The sequence below is a fragment of the Narcine bancroftii genome, chromosome 1 (assembly GCF_036971445.1).
Source record: "Narcine bancroftii isolate sNarBan1 chromosome 1, sNarBan1.hap1, whole genome shotgun sequence".
Lineage (NCBI taxonomy): Eukaryota > Metazoa > Chordata > Chondrichthyes > Torpediniformes > Narcinidae > Narcine > Narcine bancroftii.
In genome coordinates, this window is record NC_091469.1 from 250,347,739 (window position 1) to 250,361,605 (window position 13,867).

The 13,867-nt window shown below is 44.3% G+C and overlaps 1 protein-coding gene across 4 annotated transcripts in view; it reads left to right on the forward strand.

Moving 5' to 3' along the window:
* Positions 1-13,867, forward strand: part of agbl2 (AGBL carboxypeptidase 2) — a 191,103-nt gene that overhangs the window by 142,906 nt on the left and 34,330 nt on the right. For all 4 annotated transcript variants that reach the window (XM_069894445.1, XM_069894451.1, XM_069894459.1 and 1 more), the window contains 4 exons: positions 2,746-2,853; positions 5,721-5,793; positions 7,115-7,333; positions 8,499-8,550. In XM_069894445.1, the coding sequence (XP_069750546.1) occupies positions 2,746-2,853; positions 5,721-5,793; positions 7,115-7,333; positions 8,499-8,550 (452 nt within the window). The remainder of the gene's footprint in view (positions 1-2,745; positions 2,854-5,720; positions 5,794-7,114; positions 7,334-8,498; positions 8,551-13,867) is intronic.

Genomic DNA, 13,867 nt, shown 5'->3' on the forward strand with positions numbered 1-13,867 from the left:
CTAATCCAAGGAAGAGGCAAATTGGCAGGATGCAGGATAGCAGCGAGTGAAGGTAATTTTAGTACAGATCATAGTGGACTCCCTTGAGTTTATAACATGCCATTGGTTTTGACCGAAGTGTAGGGGTATAATTCAGAAGTTTGTTGATGTTACATTGATTCACTGTGTGGTTGAAAGGAGGAATATTGCGGGCCCTTGTTTTTGGGAGCTCTGCACCACTGGCTGAGCTGCTGTCTTGACCCGCAGCAGGCCTATTGCAGGTGCTCCCTGCAGTGCCACAATTTAGACCCAGCAACAGTTGAGGGCAGGTGACACATTTCCTAGTCATTGCTGTGTGACTCGGAAGGCCCCCTGTAGGTGCTGGTGATCCTCTGTACCTACTGCTGTCAATCTTGGGCATAGAGGATGTGGCTTTGAGAGCAGTGGTGAGAGTAGCCTGGATGAGATGGTGGGAGGGGTGAACGGCTACAGTCATAGTTGGGAGCCCAATCAAATGGGCTTCTTTGTGCTAGATGGTGTTGAGTTGTTGAAGCTGCATGCATGCAGGTTTATGGAAGGAGATCCGCCACATTCCTAACTTTGCCTTGTAGATTGTGGGAGAGGCCTTGACCCAGACAATGTAAGTCACTCCCACAGGACCACAGCCCCTGAAGTAAAACAGCCATAAACGCGAGATTACGTTTCTCCAGTTCAAGCTGTTACTTAATAATATAATACTATACAAAGACCAAACATAGGAGCGGGCAAAATGTCACCATATCAAGGGATCACTGTACAGCCGTCATGAACCATGGTCACCATATCTTGTCCCAGCCTCCCAATTACAATTTTAATCCTTACAAATTAACAGTGTAACGTTACATTAAACATTATACTTCTTTGGCTTGGCTTCGCGGACGAAGATTTATGGAGGGGGTAAAAAGTCCACGTCAGCTGCAGGCTCGTTTGTGGCTGACAAGTCCGATGCGGGACAGGCAGACACGATTGCAGCGGTTGCAGGGGAAAATTGGTTGGTTGGGGTTGGGTGTTGGGTTTTTCATCCTTTGCCTTTTGTCAGTGAGGTGGGCTCTGCGGTCTTCTTCAAAGGAGGTTGCTGCCCGCCAAACTGTGAGGCGCCAAGATGCACGGTTTGAGGCGTTATCAGCCCACTGGCGGTGGTCAATGTGGCAGGCACCAAGAGATTTCTTTAGGCAGTCCTTGTACCTTTTCTTTGGTGCACCTCTGTCACGGTGGCCAGTGGAGAGCTCGCCATATAACACGATCTTGGGAAGGCGATGGTCCTCCATTCTGGAGACGTGACCCATCCAGCGCAGCTGGATCTTCAGCAGCGTGGACTCGATGTTGTCGACCTCTGCCATCTCGAGTACTTCGACGTTAGGGGTGTAAGCGCTCCAATGGATGTTGAGGATGGAGCGGAGACAACGCTGGTGGAAGCGTTCTAGGAGCCGTAGGTGGTGCCGGTAGAGGACCCATGATTCGGAGCCGAACAGGAGTGTGGGTATGACAACGGCTCTGTATACGCTTATCTTTGTGAGGTTTTTCAGTTGGTTGTTTTTCCAGACTCTTTTGTGTAGTCTTCCAAAGGCGCTATTTGCCTTGGCGAGTCTGTTGTCTATCTCATTGTCGATCCTTGCATCTGATGAAATGGTGCAGCCGAGATAGGTAAACTGGTTGACCGTTTTGAGTTTTGTGTGCCCGATGGAGATGTGGGGGGGCTGGTAGTCATGGTGGGGAGCTGGCTGATGGAGGACCTCAGTTTTCTTCAGGCTGACTTCCAGGCCAAACATTTTATACAGAATGTACAAAAGTAACAGTAAACAGAACATGTTTATAGATGGAGACCAGTCTGTGGGCTCAGTAAGACAGGATAGGTATGTCCATATCAACATAAAGTGGCTCCTGGCTCAGCAGTTGCCGTCTCCCACCTAGAGGCTTTGTCGTCTGAGGTTTACGACTGCTATGCTATGGATGGTACCAAGAGTCCTCCAGCCTATTTTCCAGGGAAACTCCCTCAATTTACAGTTCCTCTGAGCCTTGGCTATGCCCCAACAGGCCACCACATGGCCCACCGCTCCAGACCCTTCGACTACCTCCTCAACTCTTCGCCATTCTTCCAGCCCGACACAGCGCCACTGTCAGTGAGGCAGATGTCTCCCACAGCCACACCCCACCTTGAGGTTGTCGGCCGGTGCCCTGCTGATTCCAGCCTTGAGGTATTGCGACTCCAGTCTTCACCACCGATTCCACTCATCACACCATTGTCCCCGACACAGAGGGTTTCATCCATGACCACCAGGCCGCAACGAACTCATGCCACCAGCACCAGTCATTTGAGTCAGATGTTGGTGACTTTCAAGAGGTCTGCTTCCTTCATGATGTCTCCAGCATTGCCTTTCCCGTTCCCCATCATTCCAGAGACCATCCTCAATCCTTTTCAATGTTTCTTCATGGCACCTACTTCAGTAAATGGAAACATCCATGTATGGATTGGCTGCTGCAAGCTAAGTTGTGCCACCATCTTGATTTTCAAGGGGTGGGGGTTGAATTGAGGATAATTTACATTGACTCCTCTATCAGAGGCAGTGAAAATCCAGAGGTGTGCAGTAATTGGTGGAAGGTTGAACAAGGGTATTCTCGGAGCGTGATCCGCCTGGACACAGACGAACGGCAGGGAGGTAGGGTTAGATGTTCTTCTGGTTGGTCTGTGTATTTCACGAAGGAGACCTTGTCTGATGTCGTCCCCAGGTACAGCTGCCACACACACATGGCGACCAACATCCCAAACCACGCCCGTGGATACCGAACACCACAAGTGGACTCTCTGTGATCTGTGGCCCAAAGACAAAAAATAAGGTATGTCTATGGAACCAAGTGCAGGCAAGACAAAACCCACCCTTCACCCTGGCCCTCGTACACCAGCTCAGGCACTAACTTGGATCATGCACCCTGCACCCCACCTACACCAAGCTCATCTCTCCAGTGTACCCTGCACCCCTCCCTAGACCAAACCCATCCTTCCACCATGTACCCTGCACCCCACCCTAGACCAAGCACATCCCTCCACCGTGTACAATGCACCCCACCCTAGACCAAGCCCCATCTCTCCACCTTGTACCCTGCACCCCACCTAGACAAAGCCCATCTCTACACCATGTACCCTGCACCCATCTCTAGACCAAACCCATCCCTACACCATGTACCCTAGACCAAGCCCATACCTCCACCGTTTACCCTGCACCCCACCCTAGACCAAGCACATCCCTCCACTATTACCCAGCCCCAAACCTAGACCAAGGCCATCCCTCCACCGTGTACCCTAGACCAAGCCCATCCCTCTACTGTGTACCCTGCACCCCACCCTAGACCAAGCTCATCCCTACACAATGTACCCTGCACCTCGCCCTAGGCCAAGCCCATCCCTCCACCATTTACGCTGCACCCCACCCTAGACCAAACCCATCCCTCCACCATGTACCCTGCACCCTACCTTAGACCAAACCCATCCCTCCACCATTTACCTTGCACCCCATCCTAGACGCACCCCATCCTAAACTAAACCCATCCCTCCACCATTTACCTTGCACCCCATCCGAGACCAAGCCCATTCCTACACAATGTACCCTGCAGCCCATCCTAGACTAAATTCATCCCTCCACTGTGTACCCTGCACCCCACCATAGAACAAGCCCATCCCTCCACTGTGTACCCTGCACCCCACCCTAGAACAAGCCCACCTTTCCATTTTGTAGCCTGCACCTCACCCTAGGCCAAGTCCAACCCTCCACTGTGTACCCTGCACCCCACCCTAGAACAAGCCCATCCACTTTGTAGCCTGTACCTCACCCTAGGCCAAGTCCAACCCTCCACTTTGTACTCTGCACCTCACCCTAGGCCAAGTCCATCCCTACAATGGGTACCTTGCACCCCACCCTAGACCAAACCCATCCCTCCACCATTTACCTTGCATCCCACCCTAGACCAAGCACATCCCTCCACTTTGTACCCTGCACCCCAAACTGGACCAAGCCCATACCTCTACTGTGTACCCTCCACCCTACCCTAGACCAAACCCATCCCTCCATTGTGTACCCTGCATTCCACCTTAGTCCCCATATCCACCATGGTCCCCATACCCACCCTAGTCCTCACACCCCACCCCACACCATCCTCTTCCCCACACCCTACCCTGTGTCCTCCTAATTCCCACACCCAACTTGGTCCCCACACCCCACCATGTACCCTCCTGGTCCCCACACTCACTCTAGACCCCATACCTACCCTTATCCCCACATGTACTCTGGTCCTCACACTCCATCCTAGTCTTCATACCCTCCTTAGTCCCCATACCCACCCTGGCCCCATATCCCCCTCGGTCTCCATACCCACCTACTCTCCACACATTGCGATCTGCTCCAGCCTGGAATTCTCCCTCTGCCTGAAACCCCTTGGTCACCGACTTGCATTCCATCCTCCTGTCATCACTTCTCCCCGGAACACCTCCGACCTCTTCCACCTCCATCGCCTCCTCAGAGCTAATCAAATGCTGAATGCTGGAAGTACCCATGGCAGTAAATCCTATGCAAAGCAAGACTTCAGCAACTGAGATTTTTTTCCACAAAACCTGTTGATTCAGGGGGTAACAGCACCAGAGCGCATTTCTACAGAATGCCCACCTGACGCATGCAGAGTTGGGGTACATTTAACTTGTTACCAATGCATAAAAGTGCTAGAGAAACTCAGCAGGTTATGCAGCCTCCATAGGATGTAAAGGGTGTCCAACGTTTCAGGCCTACAAAGGCCAGGTACAAGCAAAAACAGACAGGCATATGAATAAAAAGATGGGGAGGAGGAGAAGGGGGAGGAAATGACAGTGGGAGGAGGCAACAGGTGGATGCAGGTGATCTCTTACTTGTTAACCTGTGCTCCTCCCCTGCCCCTTTCTCCCTCCCCTCCCCTTCCTATTTTATACACATCTCGTGGCCCAGGCCCCAAAAGTTGTTCACCCTTTACTTCCTGCAGATGCTGTGTGACCTGTTGAGTTTCTCCAGCATGTTTGGGTGTGGCACTCGAGCCCAGTGTCTGCAGCCTTTCTTGCTACTCCAATTAACCTGCTGGGTTTGTTTTATTTCTGTGTCTGGGATGTGGACGTCATTGGCCACATCAGTGTTTATTTCCCCTGCCCAATTGGCTCTGAATTGAGGAGGCAGGGAATGAATAGCTAAGTTGGTGGGTCACCTGCATGAGGATGGCACATTTCCTGCATTAAGTCCTCTCGCCAACCGGTTGGATGTCTACAGCAACCTGCTACTGAGACTATTAAATTTCACAGCTGCTACAACCACATTCTAACCGGTGACTCTGGTCAGAGTCGAACAGCATTGAAACAGGCTCTTTGGGCCAACCTCCCCACGCACACCAAAATGTCCCACCCACACTAGCAACACCTGCCTGCGTTTGGCTGATATTCCTCTAAACCTATCCGATCCGTGGATCTGGCCTATAAATTGTGCCAATTGTACAGGCCTCAGCCACCTCCTCTGGCAGACTGTTCCATGCACCCACCGCCACCTCTGTAAATATATTTCTTCTCCCTTGCCTTAAACGCATGCCTGGCTCTTGATTCCCTGCTCTGGGCAAAAGGGTCAGTGGTCCAGGGCTCTGGCTGTGATCCAGTGACTTAACCACGAGGCAACAGCATTGATTGACATTTCTCCTTTCAGACTGCCTGGCTTGAGGCGATGTCCACAGCTTACCTGCGCAGGCAGCTGAGCACTCCAGCGGGGCAGAAATACGGTAAGGGCTCCCGCATCTGATCCCTACCACCTCTGTGCTGTATCTACCCACCTCATCCTCTGACAGAGCACAAGGACCACTTGTCCACTTTTTTTTTTCCAAAAGTCTTTATTACATCAATTCAATATTAAATCAAATCACTTGATAACATTCATTATTAGACAATTATATTAAAATATTGTTGTCTCCGTGACAGATCCAGTGTAATTTCCGGAGTGCCCAAAACTACTAGAACCCCTCCATGGTTCCCATTTCTCGGATATACCCCCAGCAGGTCACTTCAGGTGGAGCCCTAGGTTGCCCATTTCCAGGATGGTGGGTTTCACCAGGCCGAGGACCAAGGCTCCCAGGGCATCTACCCCTGTCCAGTCCTTGTCCGACATCATCAACCAGTCTCTGCTTCTCTTGCAGAGAGATAGTCCACATCCTAGGGAGGTGGACCAGCATAACTACGGGCCTGGGGTGGGGTTGGGGTTCCTCCCTGAACCTGGTAGGGTGGGTGGGGGTGCTGTGCGCTCAACATTCCCAGGACCTGTCCCTACCTGGAGAGTCCTGGAAGCTGACAAGGAACCAGGAGGTCACCACTGAGGCGACCCCTTGGGCGATCAGCCCAAGCTTTCACCCTTCACCCAGCGGTGGGGTGGAGGGGGGTGGGGTTACGAGCCACAGGTGAGCCTTTCCAAGGTTCTTGATGAAGTTTGTTATCTGACTGTACATGTACAACTCAACAAAATAGCATTTCTCTGGACTACAGTGCTCATGCATATAAACACAATACACAGCACATAATAATCTCATGTATACATTATTTAAAACAACTATAAATATTCTGAGATGATTTGCACAGTTTCATCAATCTCACAGCCTGCAAGAAGAAGCCATTTCCCAGCCTGGCAGTTCTGATTTTGATGCTCCTGTACCTCCTTCCCAATGGTCATGGTCACAAATCCTGTGTACTGAGGTTCCTCACTAATTCATTGAGCCCTGTTTAAGCAATGCTCCCAGTGAATGTCGTCAATGGAGGAAAGGGTGAACCCAGTGATCTTCTTGGCTGATCCCCTGTAAACTCAACCAGAAGGGTTTTCGCCCAATACTATTCCAGTGCCAGTGACCCGGGTTTGACCCCCTCCTCTGTCTGTGAGTTTGTATGTTCTCCCCTGCAACCCGTCTGTATAGGTTTCTCATGAGATACCTCAGATCATTTGTTAGTGTTAACCACTCATAAAGAAATGTCATCCTATCCACGACTCCTGGCCTGGGACAGTCCAGTTCCCTGCTGAGATGTGTGAATACTCTCTCTCTCTCGCTCTCTCTCTCTCAGACCAGTTTGTATGGGGCAGTGGGAGCAGCTCCTGTCTACCTGCCCCTGGGCCCTTGCAGCAGCGAGCTGCCTGCCAACGTGCCACCCTCCCCCTAACCATCGTGGACCAGCAGCAGGAGCCTTGTGCCCCCATCCAGCTGCATCCACTCCCCTTCGACACTGAGGTGGACTGCGCAGATACACCCAGGCAGTGTGTCACCAACAACAGCTGGAAACCAGGTGAGGAGCAGTCAGAGGGGGGTGAGGGGGAGAGAATCACCCTCATTCATCGGTGCACAATTAGCCTGTTTAGCCCATCGAGTCTGCTGCGACCCTGGAAACGTGGCAGACGTCATCTTCCCCTGCTTTCTCGCCGTAACCTTTTATTCCCCTTCTGATCATCTGGAAATGAGCATGTCTGATGCAAATTCAGCCCTTGAAGCACAGGAGTGAGCTTAGATCTTCATGTGGTTCCAAAGTGACAGAGTGGAGGAAAATGCAAAACGACTCCAGAGAGAGCACAGAACATTCCAGCACAGTTCAGGCCCTTTGGCTCATGGTGCTGTGCTGACCTACGTCAACCTGCTCCACAACAATCCAATCCTTCCCTACCTCACACCCTTAACCCTCTACTTTTCTCTGTTGACAAACCTTTTGAATGTTCTTATTGTACCTGCCTCCACCACCAGAAGCGGCCATATATTCCAAGCACCAACCACTCTCAGAGGAAAAGGTACTTGCCTCCAACATCTCCCCTAAACTTTCCTCCACTCACCTTGAACAGAGGTCCTCTGGTACTTGGCCATTGTCAGCTGCTGGCACCTTGAGCAAACAATGAGCAGCAGGCAGCATCCATAGGGAGAAATAGCCAAAGGTTCATATCACCCTGTTTCTACTTTAGTCTTGATGAAGAGTCCCAACCCAAAACGCTGACTGGCTAATTCTACCTGTGGATGCTTCCTGACCTGCTGAGTTCCTCCAGCTTCCCTTTGTTTGCTATCAGACAAGCCCAGCCCAGTAGATCACTATAAGCAGCCTATGTACCCCCACCTATATAATAGATTCTCCTTCTTCTCTAAGTCCTGTACACTCTCCCCATCGCAATCTGGGCCACAAGCCTTGTATCCTTTTCCCATGGATTCACCTCCACCCACTCACCTGTATTGGTCTTACATTGATTCTCTCTATCAACTCGATCTCGTTCTATAGGCCACCTCCCCCATCATAGTCTCTTCCCACTCACCATGTAGACAGTGTCCTATCATAACTAGATCTGCCTAACGCTACATTATATCAAGGTCTCTAATCTCAATTTAATATTCAGAAGGGGGAGAATGAAGGCATCCGAGTGTGCACTTCCTGAACTCACAGTGTTTGTGTCTTGTAACCTCGTCCTACTCCCCAGGTGATTTGTTCCTGAGAAACTTGCACTCTGCGACCATGGCAACCCTAAATCGGTAAGTGTCTGCCTATATGTATACGTTCTCCTCCTTGTTTTCCCATTTTCCCAAGAATTCACCTCTGCCTCCCTCCAGAAACTGGATGAAGCCAAATGGCCTCAGATTTCTGACCCTTCTAATTCTGCTCAGATTTCCTTATTATTGCCACGTGTACCAGAAACACTGAAAAGCTTTATTTTGTCTATCGTTCAAAAGTGCCATTCTGCATAATATAAAGAAAGGAAAGAAAAAAAAGTCCATTCTTAAAAATACATGCCACCCAGCCCATCGAGCCTGTCCCTCCATTCAATAAGATCATTGCTGATTTGGCCATAGTCTCAGCACACCTACCTACCTCTTCCTCACAATTCTTAATTCCCCTATTGTGCAACAATCTACCTGTGTTTTTAAATGACCAGCTTCTTCCACTTCCTGGGCAGAGAATTCCACAGATTCACTACTCTCTGGGAGAAACCTTTCCTCCCCATCTCCATCTTAAACCTTCACCCTTGAATCTTGATTCTAGTCCAGGGAGAACAAGTCCTTATAACTGGCTGCCTACTCCCTGTCGTACCATCCCGACCCCGATCCTGATTTCCCCAGAGTTCCTGTGGCTTGCAGAGGGCAGCGAGTGGATCCCACCATATCCGATAATGCCGCTTCCCAACTCTATCACTGCCTCTACCCACAGTCCCAATCCCCCCCCACAACCACTGCACTGCCTCAATTTGCTCCAGTCCCATCACCATTACTCCACCGTCCATCAATTCTCTTTCTTGTGTGTGTCTTGTTTCATCCTGTATTTGTGTGTGTGAGCTCTTAGACAACATGTGGATGAAGGATATAAAGTTGATATAAACAGCATATGAGGCTGGAAGCAACCATTACAGGTCTAACAGACTGCGGTGCCCTACTTTGTGTGTCAATTCCCTGCTGGCAACCAAGTCTAATCAAACGGGAGCTATAATCCTTAAGATATTGCTAGTTGCTTTTCAACTATGATCATTATCATTACATCTTCCTTTCTTAAAACAAAAGTATCTTACTTTTAACTAACAATGTTTCTTTGTATAAATCTGCAATTTTAACTTTAACACCAAGAACTTGCATTTTCATTATTATCAACATTGTTAACATTTTTAAACTTGGTTTGTGTGTTCACATTTACATACACTAAAACTTGAAGAGTGAATAAGATAGCACGAGTCTAAATTTGTTCAATGAGTCTCTTTGGAGGATTCACATGTCTTTTTTTTTTAATTTTTTATTTTTCACACCATAAACCACATTGACCATAATACATACATTTTCCTTTTCAAATATATACAGTGTCATTTTCTCCCCCCCTCCCTCCTCCCATCCCACCCTCTCTACCTCCCACCCCCCATCCATTTAAAGTACAAAATCTAAGATACATTAAACCAGTCAAACAATGTTGTCATTCAATAAAAATAAACAAGAAATTCCACTGAGTCAATTCTATTCATTTCCTTCTCCTTTCGTTAATTTAGGTAGTGAATGTCCCCGGTAGGTTTTCTCTATTGTGTTTCATGCAAGGCTCCCATATTTGTTCAAATATTTCAATATTATTTCTTAAACTATATGTTATTTTTTCTAATGGAATACATTTATTCATTTCTATATACCATTGTTGTATTTTCAAATTATCTTCCAATTTCCAGGTTGACATAATACATTTTTTTGCTACGGCTAGAGCTATCTTAACAAATCTTTTTTGTGCACCATCCAAATCAATTCCAAATTCTTTGTTTTTTATGTTACTTAGGAGGAAGATCTCTGGATTTTTTGGTATATTGTTTTCTGTAATTTTATTTAATATTTGGTTTAGATCTTCCCAAACTTTTTCTACTTTCTCACATGTCCAGATTGCATGAATTGTTGTTCCCATTTCTTTTTTACATCGAAAACATCTATCAGATACTGTTGGGTCCCATTTATTTAACTTTTGAGGTGTAATGTATAGCCTGTGTATCCAGTTATATTGTATCATACGTAACCTCGTATTTATTGTATTTCTCATCGTTCCAGAACATAATTTCTCCCATGTTTCCTTTTTTATCTTTATATTTAAATCTTGTTCCCATTTTTGTTTAGTTTTACCATTTGTTTCCTCATTCTCCTTTTCTTGCAGTTTAATATACATATTTGTTATAAATCTTTTAATTATCATTGCATCTGTAATCACATATTCAAAGTTACTTCCCTCTGGTAACCTCAGACTGCTTCCTAATTTGTCCTTCAAGTAGGATCTCAATTGGTAATATGCCAGCACTGTATCTTGAGTTATATTGTATTTATCTTTCATTTGTTCAAAGGATAATAATCTATTTCCTGAAAAACAATTTTCTATTCTTTTGATCCCTTTTTTCTCCCATTCTCTAAAGGAAAGGTTATCTATTGTAAAAGGGAGTAACTTATTTTGCATCAATATTAGTTTTGGTAATTGGTAATTTGTTTCATTTCTTTCTACATGAATCTTTTTCCAAATATTGAGTAGATGATGTAATACTGGAGAACTCCTACGTTGTACCAATTTTTCATCCCATTTATATAATATGTGTTCAGGTATCTTTTCCCCTATTTTATCTAATTCTAATCTAGTCCAATCTGGCTTTTCCCTTGTTTGATAAAAATCTGATAGGTATCTTAATTGTGCAGCTCTATAATAATTTTTAAAGTTTGGCAGTTGTAAGCCTCCTTGTTTATAACATTCTGTTAATTTATCTAGTGCTATCCTCGGTTTCCCCCCTTTCCATAAAAATGTCCTTATTATTTTCTTTAACTCCTTGAAGAATTTCTCTGTCAAGTGTATTGGCAATGCCTGAAATAGGTATAATATCCTTGGGAAAATGTTCATTTTAATACAGTTTATCCTTCCTATTAGTGTTAATGGTAAATCTTTCCAATGCTCTAAATCATCCTGTAATTTTTTCATTAGTTGGATAATAATTGAGTTTATATAGATGGCCGAGATTTTTATTTATTTGTATACCTAGGTATCTTATTGCTTGCATTTGGCATCTGAATGGTGATTCCTTCTTAAATTTTGAGAAATCCGTATTATTCATTGGCATTGCTTCACTTTTATTTACGTTAATCTTGTAACCTGACACTTCTCCATATTCCTTCAATTTCTTATATAATTCTTTTATTGATAGTTCTGGTTCTGTTAAGTATACTATAACATCATCCACAAATAAACTGATTTTATATTCCTTGTCTTTTATTTTTATCCCTTTTATATTATTTTCTGTTCTTATCAATTCTGCTAGTGGTTCTATAACTAACACGAACAATAAGGGTGATAGTGGGCATCCCTGCTGTGTTGATCTGCTTAAGTTAAATTGCTTTGATATATATCCATTTACTGTCACTTTCGCCAATGGCCCCTTATATAATGCTTTAATCCAATTAATATACTTCTCTGGTAAACTGAATTTTTGCAATACTTTGAATAAATCCATTCTACTCTGTCAAAGGCCTTCTCTGCGTCTAAAGCAACTGCTACTGTTGGCGCTTTACTCCCTTCTACTGCATGAATTAAGTTAATAAATTTACAAATATTGTCTGTTGTGCGTCTTTTTTTAATAAATCCAGTTTGGTCTAGATTTACCATTTTCGGTACATACTCTGCTAATCTGTTTGCTAATAGTTTAGCTATTATCTTATAATCTGTGTTAAGTAATGATATTGGTCTATATGATGCTGGTGCGAGTGGATCTTTCCCTTGCTTTAGTATTACTGTAATTATTGCTGTTTTACATGAATCTGGTAAGCTTTGTGTTTTATCAATCTGGTTGATTACTTCCAGGAGGGGAGGAATTAATAAATCTTTAAATGTTTTATAGAATTCTATTGGGAATCCATCCTCTCCTGGTGTTTTATTATTTGGTAATTTTTTTATTATCTCTTGTATTTCTACTATTTCAAATGGTTCTGTTAATTTATTTTGTTCCTCTATTTGTAATTTTGGTAGTTCAATTTTGGTTAAAAATTCATCTATTTTCCCTTCTTTCCCTTCGTTTTCAGTTTGGTATAATTGTTCATAGAATTCTCTAAAGTTTTCCTTGATCTCCGTTGGATTATATGTGATTTGTTTGTCTTTTTTCCTTGATGCCAATACCATTTTCTTAGCTTGTTCTGTCTTAAGCTGCCATGCTAGAATTTTGTCCGTTTTTTCCCCTAATTCATAATATTTCTGTTTTGTCTTCATTATATTCTTCTCCACTTTATAAGTTTGTAGTGTTTCATATTTTGTTTTTTTATCTGCCAATTCTCTTCTTTTAGTTGTATCTTCCTTCATTGCTAATTCTTTTTCTATATTTACTATTTCCCTTTCTAACTGCTCTGTTTCCTGATTATAGTCCTTCTTCATCTTGGTTACATAACTTATTATTAGCCCTCTAATGAATGCTTTCATTGCATCCCATAGTATGAACTTATCTTTCACTGATTCCGTATTTATTTCAAAATACATTTTAATTTGTCTTTCAATGAATTCTCTAAAATCCTGCCTTTTTAGTAGCATGGAGTTTAATCTCCATCTATACATTCTTGGAAGGATGTCCTCTAACTCTATTGTCAATATCAAGGGTGAATGGTCCGATAATATTCTAGCTTTATATTCTGTTTTTCTTACTCTATTTTGCATACGAGCTGATAACAAAAATAGGTCTATTCTTGAGTATGTTTTATGTCTACCCGAGTAATATGAATATTCCTTTTCATTTGGGTGTTGCTTCCTCCATATATCCAAAAGTTGCATTTCTTGCATCGATTTAATTATAAATTTGGTTACTTTGTTCTTTCTGTTAATTTTTTTCCCAGTTTGGTCCATATTTGAATCCAAATTCAGGTTGAAATCCCCTCCTATTAATATGTTCCCTTGCGTATCTGCTATCTTTAAAAAAATATCTTGCATAAACTTTTGATCTTCTTCGTTAGGTGAATATACATTGAGTAGATTCCAAAACTCCGAATATATCTGACATTTTATCATTACATATCTCCCTGCTGGATCTATTATTTCCTCTTCTATTTTAATTGGCACATTTTTACTAATTAATATAGCTACTCCTCTTGCTTTTGAATTATACGACGCTGCTGTTACGTGTCCTACCCAATCTCTCTTTAATTTCTTGTGCTCCAATTCAGTTAAATGTGTTTCTTGCACAAATTTAGCAATTTCTTCCTTTTAATTTGGTTATGTATTCCATTAATATTTAAAGTCATATAGTTCAGCATAGCCATTTCATACTTTGTTTATCATCCCTTTCCGTTTCTCCATCATCACCTTTCCTTCTTATCCATTTCT